At 38.3% G+C, this 20,834-nt stretch overlaps 3 protein-coding genes across 3 annotated transcripts in view; 2 read left to right on the top strand and 1 right to left on the bottom strand.

Annotated features, from left to right (window-relative positions):
- The window catches only part of LOC128869966 (paired box protein Pax-6-like), a 50,888-nt gene extending 49,608 nt beyond the window's left edge, over window positions 1-1,280 (top strand). Inside the window, exon 7 of the mRNA XM_054112559.1 lies at window positions 216-1,280. Within this exon, the coding sequence (XP_053968534.1) occupies window positions 216-930 (715 nt within the window). The 3' untranslated portion in view covers window positions 931-1,280. The remainder of the gene's footprint in view (window positions 1-215) is intronic.
- A 5,915-nt stretch (window positions 1,281-7,195) lies between these two features.
- Window positions 7,196-11,012, top strand: LOC128869965 (uncharacterized). The gene is made up of 2 exons (XM_054112558.1): window positions 7,196-9,532; window positions 10,470-11,012. Exons 1-2 carry the CDS (start codon window positions 7,196-7,198, stop codon window positions 11,010-11,012), a joined length of 2,880 nt encoding a protein of 959 aa, XP_053968533.1.
- Window positions 11,013-18,209: 7,197 nt separating this feature from the next.
- LOC128869964 (uncharacterized) lies at window positions 18,210-18,950 on the bottom strand. The gene has a single exon (XM_054112557.1). It carries the CDS (start codon window positions 18,948-18,950, stop codon window positions 18,210-18,212), a length of 741 nt encoding a protein of 246 aa, XP_053968532.1.
- Window positions 18,951-20,834: the final 1,884 nt, after the last annotated feature.

The raw sequence follows: 20,834 nt of genomic DNA, 5'->3' as shown, positions 1-20,834 counted from the left end.
AATTTGTAGATATGCGAGCATACACATATGCCTATTTTATCGACTATTCTTTAGTAAAAAGGTAAAAACGTATAGTTACGATGAGAGTCAGACCAATGCCTTTGATGTAAAAACAGTACTTAACATACATACACAAAATATTAGAAGAACTTAAATGTTACGAATATTTTAACATGTTATGAATACATATATTTTTTTTGTAACTTTCATTGTAGTTCGATGGCGTCCATGTCACCTTTCACTCATCCATCCATTACATCGTCTCAGCCCCGAGATCTGAGTCCACCTTCTCTGTACCAGTGCCACATGTCGTTGCGCACCCCTCTAGCACCGCCTCCACATCATCACGCAGTAGTTGGCGGTTTTGGTATACCGGCGTCAGGTGCAGCGCATGGGAGTTCAATGGGTGCTGGCTCTAGCACACCAGGAAGTGGTCTTCCAAATCTTCAACCAACATGTAGCGGCTACGATACAACTTTGAGTAGTTATAGTCAAGCAGTGGGATTGCAGCCACCACCGCCACTACCGTCACACTCCACAGCTAATGTTTCTTCACTGTCTCAGGTTGCCAGTGAGAGTTCAGTATCTACTTTAAGCTGCGGTAGTCGACTAACGACGATGATCACTGGCAACACTACAACATTAACGACGCGTAACTCTCCTTGCAGCCCCCCTCAGCAGTTAAGTATCACCAACCATGGTAGCGGAAGCGGCAGTGTGTCATCAAGTATCCCTGACAGCTACTCTCAATTAGGTTATGGATATGCGACAGCGGCTGCCGTTGCTACCTCGGCATGCAGCAATAATGACAGTGTTACGGTATTGGCAGCTGAGCCGACTGCTAACAACGTGATTTCTTCAAGCTCACAAAACCAGGCAGGTAAGCAACAGCAGTTTTTCGCCTCATGCTTTTACTCGCCCTGGGTATAAATCGTCTGCGTCGCAAATTAAGTCAAATATTCAAACAGTCTGACATTGACGAAGCTGGCCCATGTAGCCCTACAATGGATTCAAATAAGTATATCATAAGAGAATGCAAAAAATCAGTGTTTTCTAAATGCATACCCTTACATTACTAATAAATTCTTACATCTACCTGTTAAGATCTCACCTGAATCAAAAGCTAAAATAAAAACTAAAGATTTTTGTGACATATCCGAGATCTTAATATAATTATTATTAGTGAAAACTATTACTGTTTAGTTTAAGCTTCCCAGGACTTGCCATTCGTAAGAATTAAATAAAATCTAACTGAAACAATAACATACTATACATATGTACTTTTCGAAATAAAATTTTTAGTCCTCAGGCTACGAATTTGTTTGAATCGAAATATTTAAAATAAATTGGTTAAAATAAATTTCACATTTTACGCCCTATGAGTAGATAAGTATATAAAAAAGTGGTTAATTTAGGGTTGGGAATATGAACTTTTAATACGCAAATATACTGTTTCTTAAACAGTTACATACATACCTTCTGCTGAAACATGAACGAGACGTTATCAATAAAACGGTCCGCGGATGACATATGGCAAAAATAATTTTTTTGTTTTTTGGTAGGACTGTTATAAGCTTACATGGCTAATTTCAGCGTGATATGTAACATAGTTTGTTTTCTGTGCTACTGTAAACAAGTCAAGCTCGAGTGTGTTCTTCGAATTCTTTTTTATGACTTCAATTGTCTCAATATGTTTTCCACGGAGCGGCAACTTGAGCTTGGGAAACAGGAAAAAGTCACATGGAGCCATATCAGGCAAATACCGTGCTTGTGGAACGATATTAACATTATTTTTGTTCAAATAATCGCGAACAAGACGTGATGTGTGAGCTGGTGCATTATCGTGATGCAAGAACCATGACTTGTTGTCCCACAATTCCTTCCTTTTAAGACGAATGTTCTCGCGCAAACGCTTTAAAACGTCTAAATAATATTCAGCGTTAACCGATTTTGCGATTTGTGCGATTTTCAAGCACAATTTCCTTTACTTTTCCGATGTTTTCGTCGTTTACTGATGTTGCTGGACGACGTTCATGAGGCAAGTTTTCAACCGATGTACGGCCCTCTTTGAACGATTTGTACCACTGGAAAACACGTGCACGCGATAGAGCAGAGTCCCCATAGGTTGTCTGCAACATTTTTAAGGCGTCCGAAGCCGAAATTTTGTTGGAATAACAAAAATTCAAACAAATTCTTTGTTCAACTTGAATTTCCATCATTAAATTCGAAGAACACACTCGAGCTTGACTTGTTTACTGTAGCATAGAAAACAAACTATGTGACATATCACGCTGAAATTTGCCATGTAAGCTTATAACAGTCCTACCAAAAAACAAAAAATTTATTTTTGCCATATGTCATCCGCGGACCGTTTTATTGATAACGTCTCGTTCATATTTGAGCAGAAGGTATATACACCCGTTGCCCAAGTATAAGCGAACAAAAATTTTACTTATATTTTTTACTGTCTTTACTGTTACGTGTTTGGCCGAGCTCTCCTCCCATTTGCGGCGTGCGTCTTGATGTTGTTCCTTAAATGGAGGACCCACAGTTTTAAGCCAACTCCGAACGGCAGATATTTTTTATGAGCAGCATTTTTCGTGGCAGAAATAACTCGGAGGTTTGCCATTGTCTGCCGAGTGTCATTAGAAAAAGCTGTTTCTGTCATTTTGCTGTTTCATGCCCGGAGATTCGAACCTACGCATACGGCAATGGCGGCGGAAACCATTCGACTATTGTGTTTTAGAGAAAATACTTTTACATGCGCTGTTTGAACAAGTGTATTAAGAGAAACAAGTTCACATTACAAACAACATATTATTTTTGTTTTGTATTGTATTAGGCAAGAAGAAAGTAGAAACTGTTGCAAAGTTATAAAAGCATATAAAATGTAGAAATTTGAAGGTGTTTTGTCATTTTATATCAAAATGCCACATGGTCCACAACTTACAAATACGGAAAAAGGTAACATTTTAGCTTTTGCTTCCGAAAAAACTATTTCGCGCCGTCTAATAGAAATAAGTGATTGTATCGTGTGAAATTAAAAAAAAATTGCGTAGCTGCAAGTAATGAAATTTTAAACATCCGTGAAATGCGAAAAGTTATTCGGGTGGCGAAGCAATACAAAGAGCTTACGTCATATCAGGTTAAATGTGACATCAATGTTTCTCGGGCTACGTTAAGTTCAAAGCGTTCGGGAAGTATTCAGTTCTCTTAAATGAAGCCACCTCCAAACTTACCGCTGACCACAAAATGGGACGAAAACTTTCGCTTGTAATAATATTTAAAACTTTATACAAATTTGATGAAAATTGTTGCTATAGCTGCACCATATTGGCCTTGCAACGAAACTAGTGAAGTTCATAGAGAATATATACAGCGGTACAAAGACATTTGTATGGAATGGCTCAGAAATTTCAGCTAAATTGAAAACAAACTCAGGTGGCAGACAGGGATGCTTATTGTCGCCAATACTATTTGCTCTTTACATAAACGACTTACATGAAAGTTTAGAAGGAGGATTAAACATAGAAGGGAAAATAGTAGACTTCTAATGTATGCGGATGATATCATTTTGTTAGCGGATCACCCAGGCAAACTACAAGTGATGCTTAATAATCTTGAAAGCTACTGCAACCTGTGGAATCTTGAAGCAAACCGCTGAAAGTCTCAAATAATGGTGTTCAGAAAAGGTGGGAATCTTAGTAAAAAGGAGAAATGGTATTATAATAAGGAAGAAATACTGACTGTGTCTCGATATACTTACTTATGAGTGGAATTTATGAATTAAAAAAAACATGGTGAAAAGAGAACAACTGCAGCAAAGAATGGTATTAATGCTTCGTGGACTTGTCTTTTAAAAAAGAAAGAAATTTCAATTGACGCTAAATGGAAACTTTTTCTTGCAGTTTGTCGTTCAACACAATCATACGCAGCGCAGGTGTGGGGTTTCGGGTGGAGCGAGTTCTGAAGCTACCATCACATATGCCTACATACATCCTTTTTTTGGAAACCGGCATGCAAGAAAATCATATGTTCATTTTAGAACTGTTCCTTAAGTATATGCACAGAATTTTGTTTATATACTCAGAAAATCGGCTGCTACATTATCTGTCCAAAATTGTTATAAAGAAAGAAGTCTTCTAGATTAGAGATCTAAAGAACTTGTTTACCATAGTAAGAACGATGTCATTTGGCGAATAGATAACATACAATCAGAAAGCTAGATAGAAGATACAAAATTGATTTTAACAAACCACAACCAGGCTAGGATGAATATGTACATACAAAAAGCCTTAAGTACTAGTAAGATATATGTACAGGAATTAGATTGGTCAAAAGGTCTGGTTTATTTAAAAAAATGTGATACACCTGTAGAATCAAGCATGTGGATAATGAGAGCTAGATACAGAGATTATTTAATAAAAGAGTTTCACTAGTAACTGAGTAAATTTCAAATTTTGTATATTTTACTTTTATTTGCCATAGATACTACTACTACTACTACTAGAGAAGAGTCAGGATCGAATGAGCAGGTTAAATGTCAAATGCTAACAAAACGCGGCTAAGAAAATTTTATTATTTCACCACGGCTTTGGAAAAGTTAACATAGCGGAGTGTAGTTAGCAGAATGAAATATAGCGTTTGCATTGAAATGTAAAATTCCACCATTTGGTGTTAGGCAAAATAAAATAACAGCAGACTTGTAAATTTTTTTTTCATGCTTACTTGCCGTCGACATTTTGCATGCGCAAATGGATTATTTCTTGTGAGATGAATAAATTAATTCTAAGTCTATGCATGCATGAATGTGAAATTTTAAGTATCTATGTAATTTACTAAACTGTATTGATATTAAGTGCATTATCAAAATTATTTCAAAATATCCACAAAAAAACCATTAATTTACATCAAGGGTTAGTATTCAACAATACTTTTAAAATTAATATGTATGTACATATACTACAAAGTGTTGAATACATTTATGTAACATCTATATCTATATATTAATACGGAGAGCAATATTTTGTCGTACCTTTTTTTAGTATTTATAGTCAGAGAAAAAAGTTGAAACATATACAAATAGATAGCATATGTGGAGACGGTTTGCACAATGTGTTAAAATAGACACATACATAAGTGAATAGGTGCAGGTAAAATTAATCACACTATTTTACCTGTATTATGATATATCATGCTATAATATGTATCATGATATTATATAGCATATACCTGTTGTTGCCGACTTAAGCAACCCGTAAAAATTTACGAAATAGAGCAACTCTGCCCGAAATTATGACTTGTCACTATAACTAAGCTTTACTCTTTTATATCGCTCATTTCATTTTTATCGGTGCACGCGGACACTTATAAGGCCTAGTTGAAAGAAATAAAGAATAAGAGAGGAAAACTAAGGTAAAGAAAAACTGAAATATAATTAAACTATGAATTGTAAAAAATATGTAAAAACTAAAAGAATAAAATAAATAAATACCTTTACAGGTTTTTTAAAGCATCAATCAAAGAAGCTATTAAAAATTAGAATCCTCTTTTCTTTACAACAAAATCTTTAAAAAACCTTATTAAATGATGGCGGAATTAAACGGTGCTCCAGCAACGCTAAACACAGTGGCTGAAGAAGTTGTAGTGCAAAATGATTGTGAGTATAACGTCACTAGTCCTGCACCGCCTGCAGATCAAAATTTACAAATAAATCTAGATGGCGACGGTGGCAGTCTCAGCGCACCACAAGAATTGCTAATCCATAGCAGAAAAAAACAGCTCCGTTTAAAGCAACTAGAAGAGACCATGCGTTTAAGAGAAGAGTATTTACGGGAAAAATTTCGCATTTTAAACGCAGAAGATGCAGACGAGGAAATAGAAGGTCCATGTGTTATTGGCCCCACCAAAACGTGTGGAACTAATGTGAGCGGTAACACAGCATTTTCTCCTACTCCAGTGCAGCCTGTACAAAATAACAGAACCAACATATGTCCAGCGCGTGAGGTACCGGTACATACAGTTATGCAGTCACCACGTCAGCCGTCGACGCGGACTGCGGCAGAGCGTAGTCAGGCCATACATGTAGACTGCAACGGTAATTCGCCAGACATATTTACAACGTTCACAGCACCAATAAGTACAGCACGTTCGCCAAATCAGGTATTCGCAACTCAATCAGCCGATACCTGTAATTTGACGACTTCGCAGTTTGCAGCGCGACAATGCGTGCCAAAAGACTTGCCGGTATTTAGCGGTGACCCCCAAGAGTGGCATATTTTTGTTAGTGCATATGAACAGAGCACACAAATGGCTGGTTACTCTCATCATGAGAATTTAGTTCGCCTTCAAAAATGTCTACGTGGTAAGGCTAGGGAGGTCGTGCGCAATTTACTGGTATTACCGGAGATGGTACCTGATATTATAAATACGCTCAGAATGTATTTTGGACGTCCTGAGCAAATACTTAGAGTACTTATTGATAGGGCGCGTCAATTACCATCGCCTAAGGGTAAACTTGATCTACTCATCGACTTTGCATTTGCTATCAAGAATATAGTAGCAATAATTCATGCAAGCAAACTAAGCGGTTACCTCAACAGCCCATTACTATTGCAGGAATTCGTTGAGAAGCTCTCTCAGGAGTCAAAACTTAACTGGGCAATTTATTCAACTGGCATGAATAACCCTTGCTTGGAAGATTTTTCTACCTGGTTGTCCACATTGGCTGAAGCAGCTTGCCGTGTTACGAATCCGGCATCACTCTCAGAGAAACTTAACAAGCGTGAAGCTCATTTGCGCACGCATAAATCTGATGCCGTTTTTAAAACAATACGAAGAAGCAAAATCTATGCCTAGATGCGCAGTATGTAATAACCCGCATAAGGTTCCTCAGTGTGACCGGTTTAAAGCACTCACTATGAATGAGAGATGGGACTTTGTTAAGAGGAAAAATCTATGCCGCCAGTGTTTGGGAACACACTCTCGCCGCTGCTGGAGTAATAAGTCGTGTGGGGTGGATAGCTGCACAGTACGTCACCACAGTCTCCTTCACAATTCTGATGTTAACAAAAATAGTGAAGTTTCAACGATGCTGAATAACCACCGTTCGATTTCCAGCAACAACACCACATATTTTCGAATCTTGCCGATAGTTTTGTATGGAAGAAATAAAACAATACCCACATACGCGTTTATGGATGATGGATCTACACTAACACTTATAGATCAAACACTTGCAGATGAATTGGGTGAGACTGGCGTTCCCGATCCTCTATGCATTCACTGGACTGGAGACATAAACCGGTATGAAGCTGATTCGCAACGACTCGATTTACGAATTTCAGGTAATATTCAAGGTGCGAAAATATATCCACTCCGAGGTGTTTACACGGTTAGTAGATTAAATATGTCATCATCAACATTGTTTGCTGACCAATTGAAAACAAAATATGCACATTTAAAAGGCATTCCCTTGCCAAACTTTATTGACATAGTTCCTAAGCTAATTATTGGTGTAAATAATCCCAATTTGATAATGGCACAGAAGGTACGTGAAGGTGGATGGCAAGATCCCGTAGGGGCGAAAACCAGATTAGGGTGGACAATTTTTGGTGGCGGTAATAATCAGAGTAAAGGTAACGGATTAAACTTACATAAATGCGACTGTGAGAGCGATAACAACTTGCATGAACTCGTAAAGTCTTTCATGTTGAATGAAAATATTGGAATTTCAGTGCCAAAGGTAAATCCAGTTTCAATGGAAGATCAACGAGCCATAGAAATTTTGGGTAACTGCGAGTTGCATGAGGGTCAGTACACCGCGGGCTTGCTGTGGTCAAATGACAATATACGATTGCCAGACAGCTTGCCAACAGCTCTTAGGCGCTTTAAATGTCTGGAACGTAAGTTATCTAGCAATCCTGAACTACAACGCAATATGCAGGAACAAATTGACAACTTAGTTAAGAAAAATTATGCGACCAAGTTACCGAACGAAGCTATAAATGATCGTGGTGACAAAATTTGGTATTTGCCGGTTTTTATTGTCCGCAATCCGCACAAGCCAAATAAAATTCGACTTGTGTGGGATGCAGCCGCAAAATCTAGAGATGTATCCCTAAACAATTTCTTACTGAAAGGGCCAGATATGTTAACTCCACTAGTAAATATATTATTCAACTTTCGAATGGGTAGAATCGCAATATGCGGTGATATCGAAGAAATGTTCCACCGCATTAAGTTACGACACCCAGACGCAGATGCTCAGCGTTTTCTCTGGCGTACTAACATGAATGATCCGATAAACGTTTACAGGCTCAACGTTTTAAGTTTTGGTGCTTCTTGTTCTCCATGTATAGCGCATTACGTGCGAAACCTAAATGCTTCGGAACACGCTGCTCAAAATTCTCAGGTAGCGTGTGCAATAAAGAATCACCATTACGTCGATGATTTTATTGATTCGACTCAAACCGTCGACGAAGCTATCAAATTGGCAAAAAATGTTCGAGATGTTCACTCTAAATGTGGTTTCAACATGCGTAATTGGTCAAGCAATTCGCCAGATGTTTTAGCAGCGCTTAATGGAGATGGGGAGCCACAACTTAAATCATTTGACTGCAGTAAGGATGTCATAAATTTCGAAAAAATACTTGGTATGTACTGGGAACCAAAATCCGATACATTCAGCTACGTGCTCAAATTTGTTCGGCTTAAGCGCAACGTATTCGCGGACAGGGTCGTCCCTACAAAGAGAGAAGTATTGCAAGTGCTCATGTCAGTTTTCGATCCGCTGGGACTAGTAGCTTGCTTAACTTCATATCTAAAGATTCTTATTCAAGATATCTGGCGAAGTGGAATAGACTGGGATCAACCGTTAAATTATGAACTTTCATTGAAATGGAAAACTTGGATTGAATACATTCCCGTTATTACTAGCGTGTCGGTACCGCGTTGCTACTCTCCACTCCTTTACGAGGATGACTGTAAAGTACAACTGCATACGTTCGTAGACGCAAGTGAAAATGCATACGCAGCCGTATCATATTTTCGTATTGAAGCTGGAGGTCACATCGTCAGTAGGTTGGTAGCAGCTAAAGCAAAGGTCGCACCGTTGCGCCCGCTCTCAATACCACGACTGGAACTACAGGCTGCGGTAATTGGTGCACGTTTAACAAACATGGTTGAGGAAGCACATCGTATAAAATTTGAGAAGCGTTGCATCTGGAGCGACTCAAAAACCGTTCTAAAGTGGCTTCATGGTGATCCGCGTAAATTTCAACAATTTGTAATGTTTCGTATTGCTGAAATCCAAGAAGCAACTGCTATCAGTGAATGGCGTTGGATACCAACAAAAATGAATGTCGCTGATATTGCTACGAAAACGAAGCCTTGCATTGAGGTAGCTCATCAATGGATAAATGGTCCCGCTTTCCTTACTTTACCTACTAAAGAGTGGCCGGCACAAGAAGATCTGGGTACGGTGAACACTAGCGAATTTCGAACTAAACTTCTAATTCACAACGTGCGAAAGGTAAATATCAACTTTGAATATTTTTCGAATTGGCTTCGACTATATAGAGCTATAGCAAACTGTGTGCTTTACATCGAAAAACTTAAACAACGGCTCCAAATCACATCGGAAGGCAGTCATCTAACCGCATGTCATTTTCGGCGTGCAAAACTGTTTATTTTGACGACTGGTCATTGCTTAAAGTTGGTAAGCCTGTATGTAAAACTGGTCCGCTACGAAACCTGCAAGTTTATATGGACGACGAGCATCTCATTCGCGTGAAAAATAGGGCAACATATTTTCAGTCATGCGACCAGCCTCAACGTGATTTCATTGTTCTACCACCTGGTCATCGAGTAACCTATCTTATAGTAGATCACTATCATCAACGCTTTTACCATATTCAGCACGAGACAGCCTTGAATGAGGTAAGACAATTGTTTTTTATACCAAAACTGCGATCGTTATTTAAAGCTGTGAGGCGAAATTGCCAAGTATGTAAAATCGCGAACGCCGCTCCTCAAGCTCCACAAATGGCACAATTACCCATAGCCCGGCTTGCCGCATTCTCTCGTCCCTTTACGTATGTTGGAATCGATTATTTTGGGCCGATCTTAGTTACTGAAAACCGCAAGGCGAAGAAGAGGTGGGGAGTATTGCTGACCTGCCTGACAATAAGAGCTATACACATAGAAATAGCCTATTCTCTAAGTACTGACTCCTGTCTAATGTGCTTGCGAAATTTCATTGCTCGCCGTGGCTGTCCTGTTGAAATATATAGCGATAACGGTACGAATTTTCGCGGGGCTGATAGCTTTTTAAAAGACGAGTTGCTTAAACTGAATGCTTCTATCGTAGAACGTGAACTTGCTCACAAAGGTATCGCCTGGAAGTTTAATCCACCAGCTGCACCTCACATGGCAAAAAGGCAGTGCTGTATAAGATCTCGCCGTCGCAGAGATTATCTGATGAAAGTTTACGTTCGGCTTTGCTGGAGGTGGAGATGATCATTAATTCTCGACCGCTGACATATCTATCGCTCGACTATGAGGACCAGGAACCGATTACCCCAAACCATTTTTTATTGGGCAGTTCAAATGGAGCCAAGCCGTTTTGTAAACCTGAAGAAATTAGCTTAAAAATGAATTTACGTCAAAGCGAGATGTTTGCGAATTTATTCTGGCGTCGATGGGTACGTGAAATGATTCCATCACTTACACGTCGCAGTAAATGGTTTGAAAAAGTGAAACCCATAAGCGAGGGTGACATCGTATTGATTGTCGATGAAAACGCAGAAAGGAACACTTGGCTAAAAGGTATAGTCGTCGAAACAACGATGGCAAAAGATGGACAAGTAAGGCGTGCTAAAGTAAAAACGAGGCAAGGTGTTTTAGAACGACCAGCAGTAAAGCTTGCAGTGCTCGACATCGGCAAAGACAAGGCAAGCTCCGAAGATTCGTCCGCTTACCGGGGGGACATTGCCGACTTAAGCAACCCGTAAAAATTTACGAAATAGAGCAACTCTGCCCGAAATTATGACTTGTCACTATAACTAAGCTTTACTCTTTTATATCGCTCATTTCATTTTTATCGGTGCACGCGGACACTTATAAGGCCTAATTGAAAGAAATAAAGAATAAGAGAGGAAAACTAAGGTAAAGAAAAACTGAAATATAATTAAACTATGAATTGTAAAAAATATGTAAAAACTAAAAGAATAAAATAAATAAACACCTTTACAGGTTTTTTAAAGCATCAATCAAAGAAGCTATTAAAAATTAGAATCCTCTTTTCTTTACAACACCTGTGATGATATAAAAGTTGATGAAACAACTGGAAACTTACATATTGTGAATCAATACACAGGGTGGGCCAAATACGAGTAAGACCTACTAATGTCTTTTTGTAGGTTATAATTGAATTGTTGGAAATTTATTATGGAACCCTACAGTACCCACGTTGTGTTAAAATTATCGAGTTTTTCTTTTCTTGTTAACGATCAATTGTTTTAACGCAGCGTAAATATCGGCATATGTCGGATGAAGCGCATTTCCAATTAAATGGTTATGTCAACAAACAAAACTGTAGATTGTGGGGCTCTGAAAATCCAAAAGCAACACACCAACATCAGTTGCACCCATCTAAATGTACTGTTTGGTGCGATGTTATGGCCACTAGAGTTATCGGTCCATATTTCTTCGAAAATGAGGATGAACCGCCGGAATCGATTTCAGGAGCTTCTTACAGAACATTGATTGAAAACTTTTTGCGGTCAATGGCGGACCAGTATCCTAATTTGTGGTTTCAACTGCGCATACTGCTAGGCAAACTATGGACCTGCTGCGTGAAATTTTTGGCGAACGTCTGATTTCCAAAAATTCAGATTTCCCTTGGTCACCTCGTTCGCCAGATTTGACTGCGCTAGACTCCTTTTTATGGGGATATTTAAAAGACAAAGTGTATCTTAATAAACCAGAGACTATTAGACAGCTGAAGCAAAATATTCGAGACGAAATACTGAGCCTTCAACCAGAAACATTGTGTGATGTAATGGGAATCGCGTTAAAAAGAGCCAATCTTTGTATCGAGAAAAATGGTGGGCATTTGTCTGATGTAATATTTCATACATAATTTCCATAATATATATTCAATGTATAAAAACAATTAACCAAAATAAATGATTATTGCAAAAGTTATTTGTGTTTAACATTAATAGGTTTTATTAGGCCCACCCTGTGTTATAAATTTGATTCAGATATTATGATGGTCATGGATTAATTAATGACTGTTTTTTATTATGCCTTATATGCAAAATTAAATTTTTTTTGCGTAATACAAGAAATTAAATGTTTCCTATTCATGAATAAAGAAAATTAAGAATAAAAATAAATAATTTTATTGTTAATGCATTCTTTTATAAATTTGATTCAGAAATTATGATGGTCATGTATTAATTATTGATTGTTTTTTATTGTGGGCTTTCAAAAAAAATATATTTTTTTCCGTAATACATGAAATTAAATGTTTCCAATTCATGAATAAAAAAAATTATGATATTTGAAATACACAAATGTAGGATCGCTTATCGCAGGTAAAATGGGATATTTTTCACATTTCTTTTTACTACATAAGCTATCCATTTATATGTATATGTGTTTCAACTTTTTTCTATGACTATAAATACTAAAAAAAGGTATGACTAAATTTTGCTCTCCGTATTTATATAACGTCGAATAACGTCGAAATTTCGACGTATGGGCAATCCTAGTATATATATAATTGGCGCCTACACCCTTATTTGGCCGACTCCGAACGAACGACTCCGAAAGCAAATATTTTTATGAGGAGCTTTTTCATGGCAGAAATACACTCGGAGGTTTGCCATTGCCTGCTGAGGGGCGACCGCTATTAGAAAAATGTTTTTCTTAATTTGGTGTTTCACCGAGATTCGAATCTACGTTCTCTCTGTGAAGTCCAAATGGTAGTCACGCACCAACTCATTCGGCTACGGCGGCCGCTGTGACATCTACCATCCATATTTATGTGGGCAGAAAAATATCTTGACCTGCCCCATAACACTGCTCATATGCATAACTACATATTATATTAATAAATTCAAGAGCAAATAGACAAACATATGCAAACATATTCCCAATATATGCAAAAAAACTCATCTAAACCGTATGCGTTTACATATACATATGTATGTTTGCACATATGAATATATAGGTTGGGACAATGTATGTACGTAGGTGTTTCTATTCTAAGCAAAACAATGGATGTTCGAATATACATATGTATGCATGTACATTTACCCGCACACTCTTACTTTATGCCTCTACATGCGTATGTTTCCAAAACAAAAATTCTAAGTCTAGTGACTACAAGAACAAAATGCATTCATAGGCGCAGTTGTGTGGGCATAATTATTTACTCGCGACGGTGCTGAACAGTTACAAATACTGTACAGCACAACAAAAACAAATTCATTGATAAGTTCGAGTTCATATTTTTAAGAGCAAAGCAAATGGTTTTCCAATAACAGGTGTAATTTTGAATAGCCCGGTATTTCGGTAGATGTCAGAAAGTAGAAACTGCGCCATTAATAAAAATGGAACGATACACGCTTAAACAACGCATTGAAACTATCAAACTTCACTATAAAAATGGTGAAAATTTGACAGACGCGGTTCGTAAAACACGAACATTTTTGGGTCATCGTGAAGCACCTTGTCGGACCGCAATACAGACATTGGAGACAAAATTCAAGCTGTTGGGATAATTTAGTGATGTGAAGAATAAAACCCGTGCACGTCGCTCAAGAACAGCCGAAAATATTGCTGTGGGAAAGTGGGAAAGAAAACCCAGGTTTGTCCATTCCTCGTAATTCTTTGGAATTAGACATTCCACAAACGTCATTACACCGTATTTTGCATAAAGATTTGGGTCTTAAGGCTTATAATGTCCAGTTAACACAAGAACTCAAGCCGGCCGATCATCAACAACGTCGTGTCTTTGCTGATTGGGTCGTTGAAATGCATGAAAATGATCCGGAACTCCATCCAAAATCATTTTGGGTCCATTTCCACCTCGGTGGCTTCGTCAACAAGCAAAATTGTCGGACCGGGCCCCAGAAAATCCACGCGTTATTGTTGAAAAGCTTCTCTATCCTCAACGTGTGACTGTTTGGTGCGGTTTATGGTCCGGCGTATGGTCGTTGGACCTTACTTTTTCAAAAATGAAGCTGGAGCAACAGTTACGGTGAATGAATTGCGCTATCAAGAGATGATTAACGATTTTTTATGGCCGGAATTGGATGGTATTGATCTGGACAACGTTTATTTCCAACTAGACGGCGCTACGTGCCAAACAAGCAACGAAACCATTCTTTGAATATCAAAATAACACCTCTTATTGGATAACCCTTTACTTTCATTCATAAAACAATCCGCCCATATGCCAATTTTCGCGACCATTCGAAAATAGTCAATATTGGTATATTGCGCATTGAATTATTTGCCAATATTTAAATTTTTGTGATGTCGAATGGTCGCGGTTCCGTATACATGTATGCATCAATATATGTAAAGGGTGATTTTATAAGAGCTATAGGAAAGTTTAAAAAAAAAAAAACACACAGAAAAATGCATGAAATTTTTATTTAAATCGATCACCATTCACAGTTACGTTACGATTCGCAGCATCTTTGAAGAAGTACGTAATAATGATACCTCCAGCCCATAAACCGCACCAAACTGTGACCTTTTCTGGATACATTGGTAGCTCTTGCAATTCTTCTGGCTGATCTTCACTCAGAAATCGACAATTCTGCTTATTTACGTACCCATTGATCCAAAAATGAGCTTTGTCGCTGAACACAATTTTTCGACTTTAAACTTTCTTAACAGAACACGAATTTTTATGATAAAATTCAATGAATTGCAAGCGTTGTTCGTTTGTAAGACGATTCATGGTTAAATTTTAGACGAAACTGAAGATGTTTGACAGTGAAACAAAACACGAAACGCGCGTCAGCTGTTTAAACCAACTGTTTAAAAAGATAATAGCTAAAAAATCACCCTTCAAATATATTATATTAATATAGGACATATTTATATAAGGTTTATATAAAAATTGTGCCAAAGATAGGAAAACATGTATGATTGTATTAGATTTGATTTTGATTGGATAAACGTACGTTTATATGGATTGAGAGTAGTGTTTTAAAAATCAGATAAATCGCATTGCCTTATCGGAGTCGCGTGAGAAATTGTCTTTAAATAAAGAGACAATTTCGCAAACAAAAAAATATATAATTGTTTTATTATCATATAAATTACTTTTATTATCTCATAGCAATAAAAAAATATAACCATCATTGTTTTCTTTCATACACGTGGGTGCTTGTGAATAGCGAAAACGATGTGTTCACTTGTACGGCTCGATCCAAAAAGAACGAGGCCGAAAACTATTTCGTTTATTAGCTCAACAGTACAAAGCAATAGAATGAGAAGTTAAAAACAAATGAAAAGTCACACATGGTTGCATTTCAAAGTATTAAGAATGAATAAAAGTATATGAACAAATTGAAGGATAATTATTAAGAATGTAATAAGCTTAATCTAGTTGTGGTGTCCCCACAACTCCCCTCCTAATTACAGGGCGTTGCACTGAATGCTGGTTTTAACTGGTTAATGGAGATATTCACCTTGTTGTCGTTGATGCTCACAGTGAAGTATTTAGGATGACGTTCTAACACTCTAACGTAAACTTGATCGCTCGTCGTAAGATTAGTGTGCACAAAGGATTTTTCTTTTGTGTGCCAAGTAGTATCAGCTGGGCGAATATTTCTCATGACATGTCGAAGATGTGTCTCCATTTCTGTTTCGCTGGTAGGTCGGCTGCCAAAGAACTCCGATGGTAAACGTAAGGTTGTTCCAAAAACTAATTCAGCGCGGGATGTGCCAATGTCAATCTTGAATGAATACCGAAGTCCTAATAATAAAAGTGGTAAAATGCTTCGACGTTATGACATAATACTGCCGGTTTTAGAGTCCGATGCCATCGCTCGACCATGCTTTATGCCAAGACATTGTAAAAGTTGTTGAAATAAGGAGTTTTCAAATTGACGCCCAATATCTGAAGTTATGTCAATTGGAACGCCAAAGCGAGCTATCCAGCTCTCTATCAAGGCTTTTGCTACAGTCGGGGCCGTGCTGTCCGGTATTGCTATCGCATCTGGCCATCGAGTGAAGCGATCAATTACGGTGAGGCAGTAGCACTTACCGTCAGATAAGGGAAACGGCCCTACGATGTCTATATGTAAGTGTGAAAAACGTAGGATCGGGCATTCACGACGTTTGAACGGTGACACGCTATGTCGGCCAATTTTGTTACATTGGCACTAGATGCAGTGCTTTGCAAACTGACAACTATTCCGTTGTATACAAGGCCAAACGAAACGCTCGGTCATCAACTTTGACGTAGTTCGCGTTCCTGGATGCGAAATGTTGTGTGTTGCTCGTAGTACTGCCTGTCTAAACGTTTTTGTTACAAAACGTCGTATGCGGCCAGTAGAGCTGTCACAATAAACTCTCTTCGAGCCTGAAGGTAGAACATAGGATGTTAGTTTAAGTGAATGACTTACGTTACCATTTAAATAGGATTGGAGTTCGTCATCGTTGGCTTGGTGATCGGCTAAATCATCGTAATTAATCGGCTCCGCTGTTATGGACTCTATGCGAGATAGGAGGTCTGCCGTAATGTTTTGTTGACTAGAAATATGCTGAATGTTTGTTGTAATTTGAGCGGTAAAGTCTAATTGACGAGCTTGACGATCGGAGGCTTTTTCGAGGCGCTGCCGAAAAGTATAAATAAGCGGCTTATGCCCGGTGTAAACGTGACAACCTCGTCCTTCTAGCATAAAACGAAAGTGGCGTATTGCACGAAACATCACAGTAAGTTCTCTATCGTAAGTTCAGCCTTTGAAAATGATCGTTGGAAGAAACCTAATGGTTGAAGCGTGTTGTTGGCAACCTGGTGTAGAACAGCACCACTGGCATTGTCCAAAGCATCAACCCATAAAGAAAGTGTCGCGTTAGGCATCGGATGATCAAATAAAGTGCACTTTGCAAGGCTTTCCTTACATGTTTCGAAATGGCGAATGTTTTCATCAGACCAAGCTAGCAGTGTTTTATCGTTGCGTATGTTCCCAGGGACCATCTTTAATAACGGCGCTTGATGAAGCAGCGGTTGAGACAAGAACGGTCTGTAAAAGTTAACCATAGCGAGGAAACGTTTCAGGTCTTAAGCTAATGTAGGCAGCTTAATTTTTGTAATTGCCTCTACACGGTTTGGGATCGGTATTATACCATCTCTTTCGATAAGATGACCAAGAAATTCAAGTTCTGTTACGCCAAGAATTGACTTTGCGACGCTTATGGTAAGTTTGTGCTAACGCAAGCGTTGAAAACCCAAATTCAGATCTTTACGATGATCCTCTAGAGAACATGAAGCTACACAGATGTCATCCAAATACCATGTAAAACCTCGTTTAAAACTCTTTGAAACGTTGGCACGGCGTTGCGCAATCCAAATGTCATGGGTTTAAATTCATATAAGCGGAATGGTGTTGTAATGGCAAACGTCTTCTGGGCGAATGTGGATCTGGTGGAAGGCTCTCAGCAAATCGATTTTTGAAAATATTACTTTACCTGCAAGTATGTATGTAAAGTCGTGCAGAAAGGACAATGGGTACCTGTCGGGTACTGTACCGTCAGTCTTGCGGACCATGTGCAGTGGGCTTGCCCAATTACTGCTGGATGGTCTACATATTCCCAGTTTCATCAAAAGCTTAAATTCAGCCCACGCGGCTTCCAGTTTTTCTGGAGAAAGACGTCTCGGTCGGGAAAAAACTGGTTTTCCCGTAGTGATAATGCGGTGGGCGACTGTAGACTTCGCAATGGTTTCGACAGGCGGCGGTCGAGTGATATCGGAAAACTCTTTAAGTAAGTCTGAAAAATTTAAGGTTGCATTAACGGTTGACACACTTGTCGAGTTGACTTGAGTTGCGTTGAGTTGAGCAACTGAACATAGCGTTTTGTAAGCAGTTTTTTGGTCTAGCAAACATCGTCCATTAAGATCGGGTAGCAGGTCGTAATACGATAAGAAGTCGGCACCGATAATCGCTTGAGTTATGTCAGAAATCACAAAATTCCACACAAAATCCCTTCGTAGGTTTTATTTCACCAAAAACTTGAATTGGTGTACCGTTCCCAGCAAACAGTTTCATATCCGATGGTGTTGCTCTAGCCAATTTCGAACATTTTGATATCGTAGACACGTCTGCACCTGAGTCGATTAAAAAATTTATTTTTGTGGACGTATCAAATATACGTATTCGAAAGTTCGACGGCATTTCAGACCGTTTTCCAATCTCTGAAAAGCCAATGGCGGAGCAACCCTGTTGTGAAACGTTTGTTGGTGGTGAGCCAGTGAGCTTGCATGGTAGCCGACATCTTTTAGCGTCTTGACCAAATTTTCTTTGATACCAACACATGTCATCAGAACCGTTGTCTGACTTTCGATGTCGTGCTGGTGTTTTAGAACGCGAATGGTAATGGGTTTTGCCGTTATCTAACGCTTTATCGAGGCACTGTGTAAGTGTAGCTATTTCGGTCCTGAGATCTGAATCTGAGTTGTTTTGTATGCCCCACGCTTCGTTAACGCGTCCTTCTCGTAGTTGAATTGACTCAACAATGGAGTCAGCCATCTTTAATTTTTCGGATATCGGTACATTGGTTGCTATAATAGCTGCTTGCGTATATGCAGGCAAGCGGTTGACCCATAAATCGTCCAGAATGCTCTCACTCAAAGCGGAGCCGGCTGAACGCTTCATCTCATTGAAAAGGTCGCTAGGACGGCGATCGCCTAATGGCATTTCGCAAAGTACGAGCTGCAACCGGCGTTGTTTCTCTCCTCTTGTTTCCTTTTTCTCTGCATCAAAGATATAAAATATTTAAATAATTTCTAAGTTAAAACAAAATTAATTTCAATATTAAGGAAAAGTCACTCTACATAAGACAATATAGGTACTTGAGAGCTCGTCTAGAGACATTGTACGACACATCATTGCTATGTATACTAATAATATTGTTTATTGTAGTACTTAATATTAATAATTGGAAATAAATAAACAAATATGAAAAAAAGTACCTAACAAACAATTTATTAGAATTATGCCTACAAACCTATTTTCTTTGCCGGCATCCATTTTATTTAATTTTTACTTTGACGTTTTTCTTTACACTCGTAAAAGAGATCTATTACACAGAAAACACAGAGTTGTATGTCAAAAAGTGTGGATATTATCTAAATAGTCTTAGATGTTATCTCAGATTTTGAGAGACAAATTTTGTATGGAAACTCTCGCTTTTTAATTACGGATTGGGAGCTCAGCACGAAATGTGAACGTATTATAAAACAATTTTCATCTACTCGTGCGTACATATATAAATGATTTTCTAATAAGAGGTGTTATTTTGATACTCAAGGAATGGTTTCGTTGCTTGTGTGGCAGTAGCGCCGTCTTGTTGAAAATTAACGTTATCGAGGTCAATACCATCCAATTCCGGCCATAAAAAATCGTTAATCATCTCTCGATAGGGCAATCCATTCACCGTAACTGTTGCTCCAGCTTCATTTTTGAAAAAGTAAGGTCCAACGACCATACGCCGGACCATAAACCGCACCAAACAGTCACACGTTGAGGATAGAGAAGCTTTTCAACAATAACTCCGGATCATTTTCATGCATTTTAACGACCCAATCAGCAAAGACACGACGTTATTGATGATCGGCCGGCTTGAGTTCTTGTGTTAGCCGGACTTTATAAGCCTTAAGACCCAAATCTTTATGCAAAATACGGTGTAATGACGTTTGTGGAATGTCTAATTCCAAAGAATTACGAGGAATGGACAAACCTGGGTTTTCTTTCCCACTTTCCCACAGCAATATTTTCGGCTGTTCTTGAGCGACGTGCACGAGTTTTATTCTTCACATCACTAACTTGTCCCAACAACTTGAATTTTTTCTCCAATGTCTGTATTGCGGTCCGACAAGGTATTTCACGATGACCCAAAAATGTTCGAGTTTTACGAACCGTGTCTGTCAAATTTTCACCATTTTTATAGTAAAGTTTAATAATTTCAATGCGTTGTTTAAGCGTGTATCGTTCCATTTTTATTAATGGCATAGTTTCTACTTGTCAAATATCAAAAAATGACAGCTTCAAAAGTGACATCTACCGAAATAGCGGGCTATTCACAATAGCACCTCTTATTGGAAAACCCTTTACTTGCATTCTGAACGCCCAGAAAAACAATTCTTATTAGTTGAATATACATAAGTATATATACATATGTACCGCACACGCAGGCATTGTAATAAACCACAAATAAGCCCACTATTATTCTTGCTATTTTTTGACAGGCACCTTAGGTGTGAGAAAAGCATAGTATGATGGTGTGGGTACTTGGTCTTTTGCTTGAGCGTTTGGCGTGGTTGCTATTCCAAATAGAATATTTATGATAACATTAAAAATAATAAAAAAAATACAAAATAAAATTTTCGACTTGGAATATTCACAATAAAAAATATTTTAATATATTTCTTAGCTATAATAATAACTCACTTTATGCCTCTATATGCCTATGTTTCCGAGGCTAAAATTCTAAACCTTGCTACTACAAAATCAAAATACAGTCAAAGACGCGGTCGCATCGGCTATGACTGTTTTAGTCGCGATGGCACTGAACTGTTTCAG

The sequence above is a fragment of the Anastrepha ludens genome, chromosome X, assembly GCF_028408465.1.
Source record: "Anastrepha ludens isolate Willacy chromosome X, idAnaLude1.1, whole genome shotgun sequence".
Classification (NCBI taxonomy): Eukaryota; Metazoa; Arthropoda; class Insecta; order Diptera; family Tephritidae; genus Anastrepha; species Anastrepha ludens.
The sequence above is the reverse complement of the archived record's forward strand: the minus strand, read 5'-3'. Positions and strand labels throughout refer to the sequence as shown.

Coding starts and splice junctions, on each gene's coding strand:
- LOC128869965 (XM_054112558.1), top strand. CDS start 7,196: ATGGATGATGGATCTACACTAACACTTATAGATCAAACACTTGCAGAT. Junction 9,533..10,469: donor TAATTCACAACGTGCGAAAG/GTAAATATCAAC, acceptor TCGCCGTCGCAG/AGATTATCTGATGAAAGTTT.
- LOC128869964 (XM_054112557.1), bottom strand. CDS start 18,950: ATGCCATTAGGCGATCGCCGTCCTAGCGACCTTTTCAATGAGATGAAG.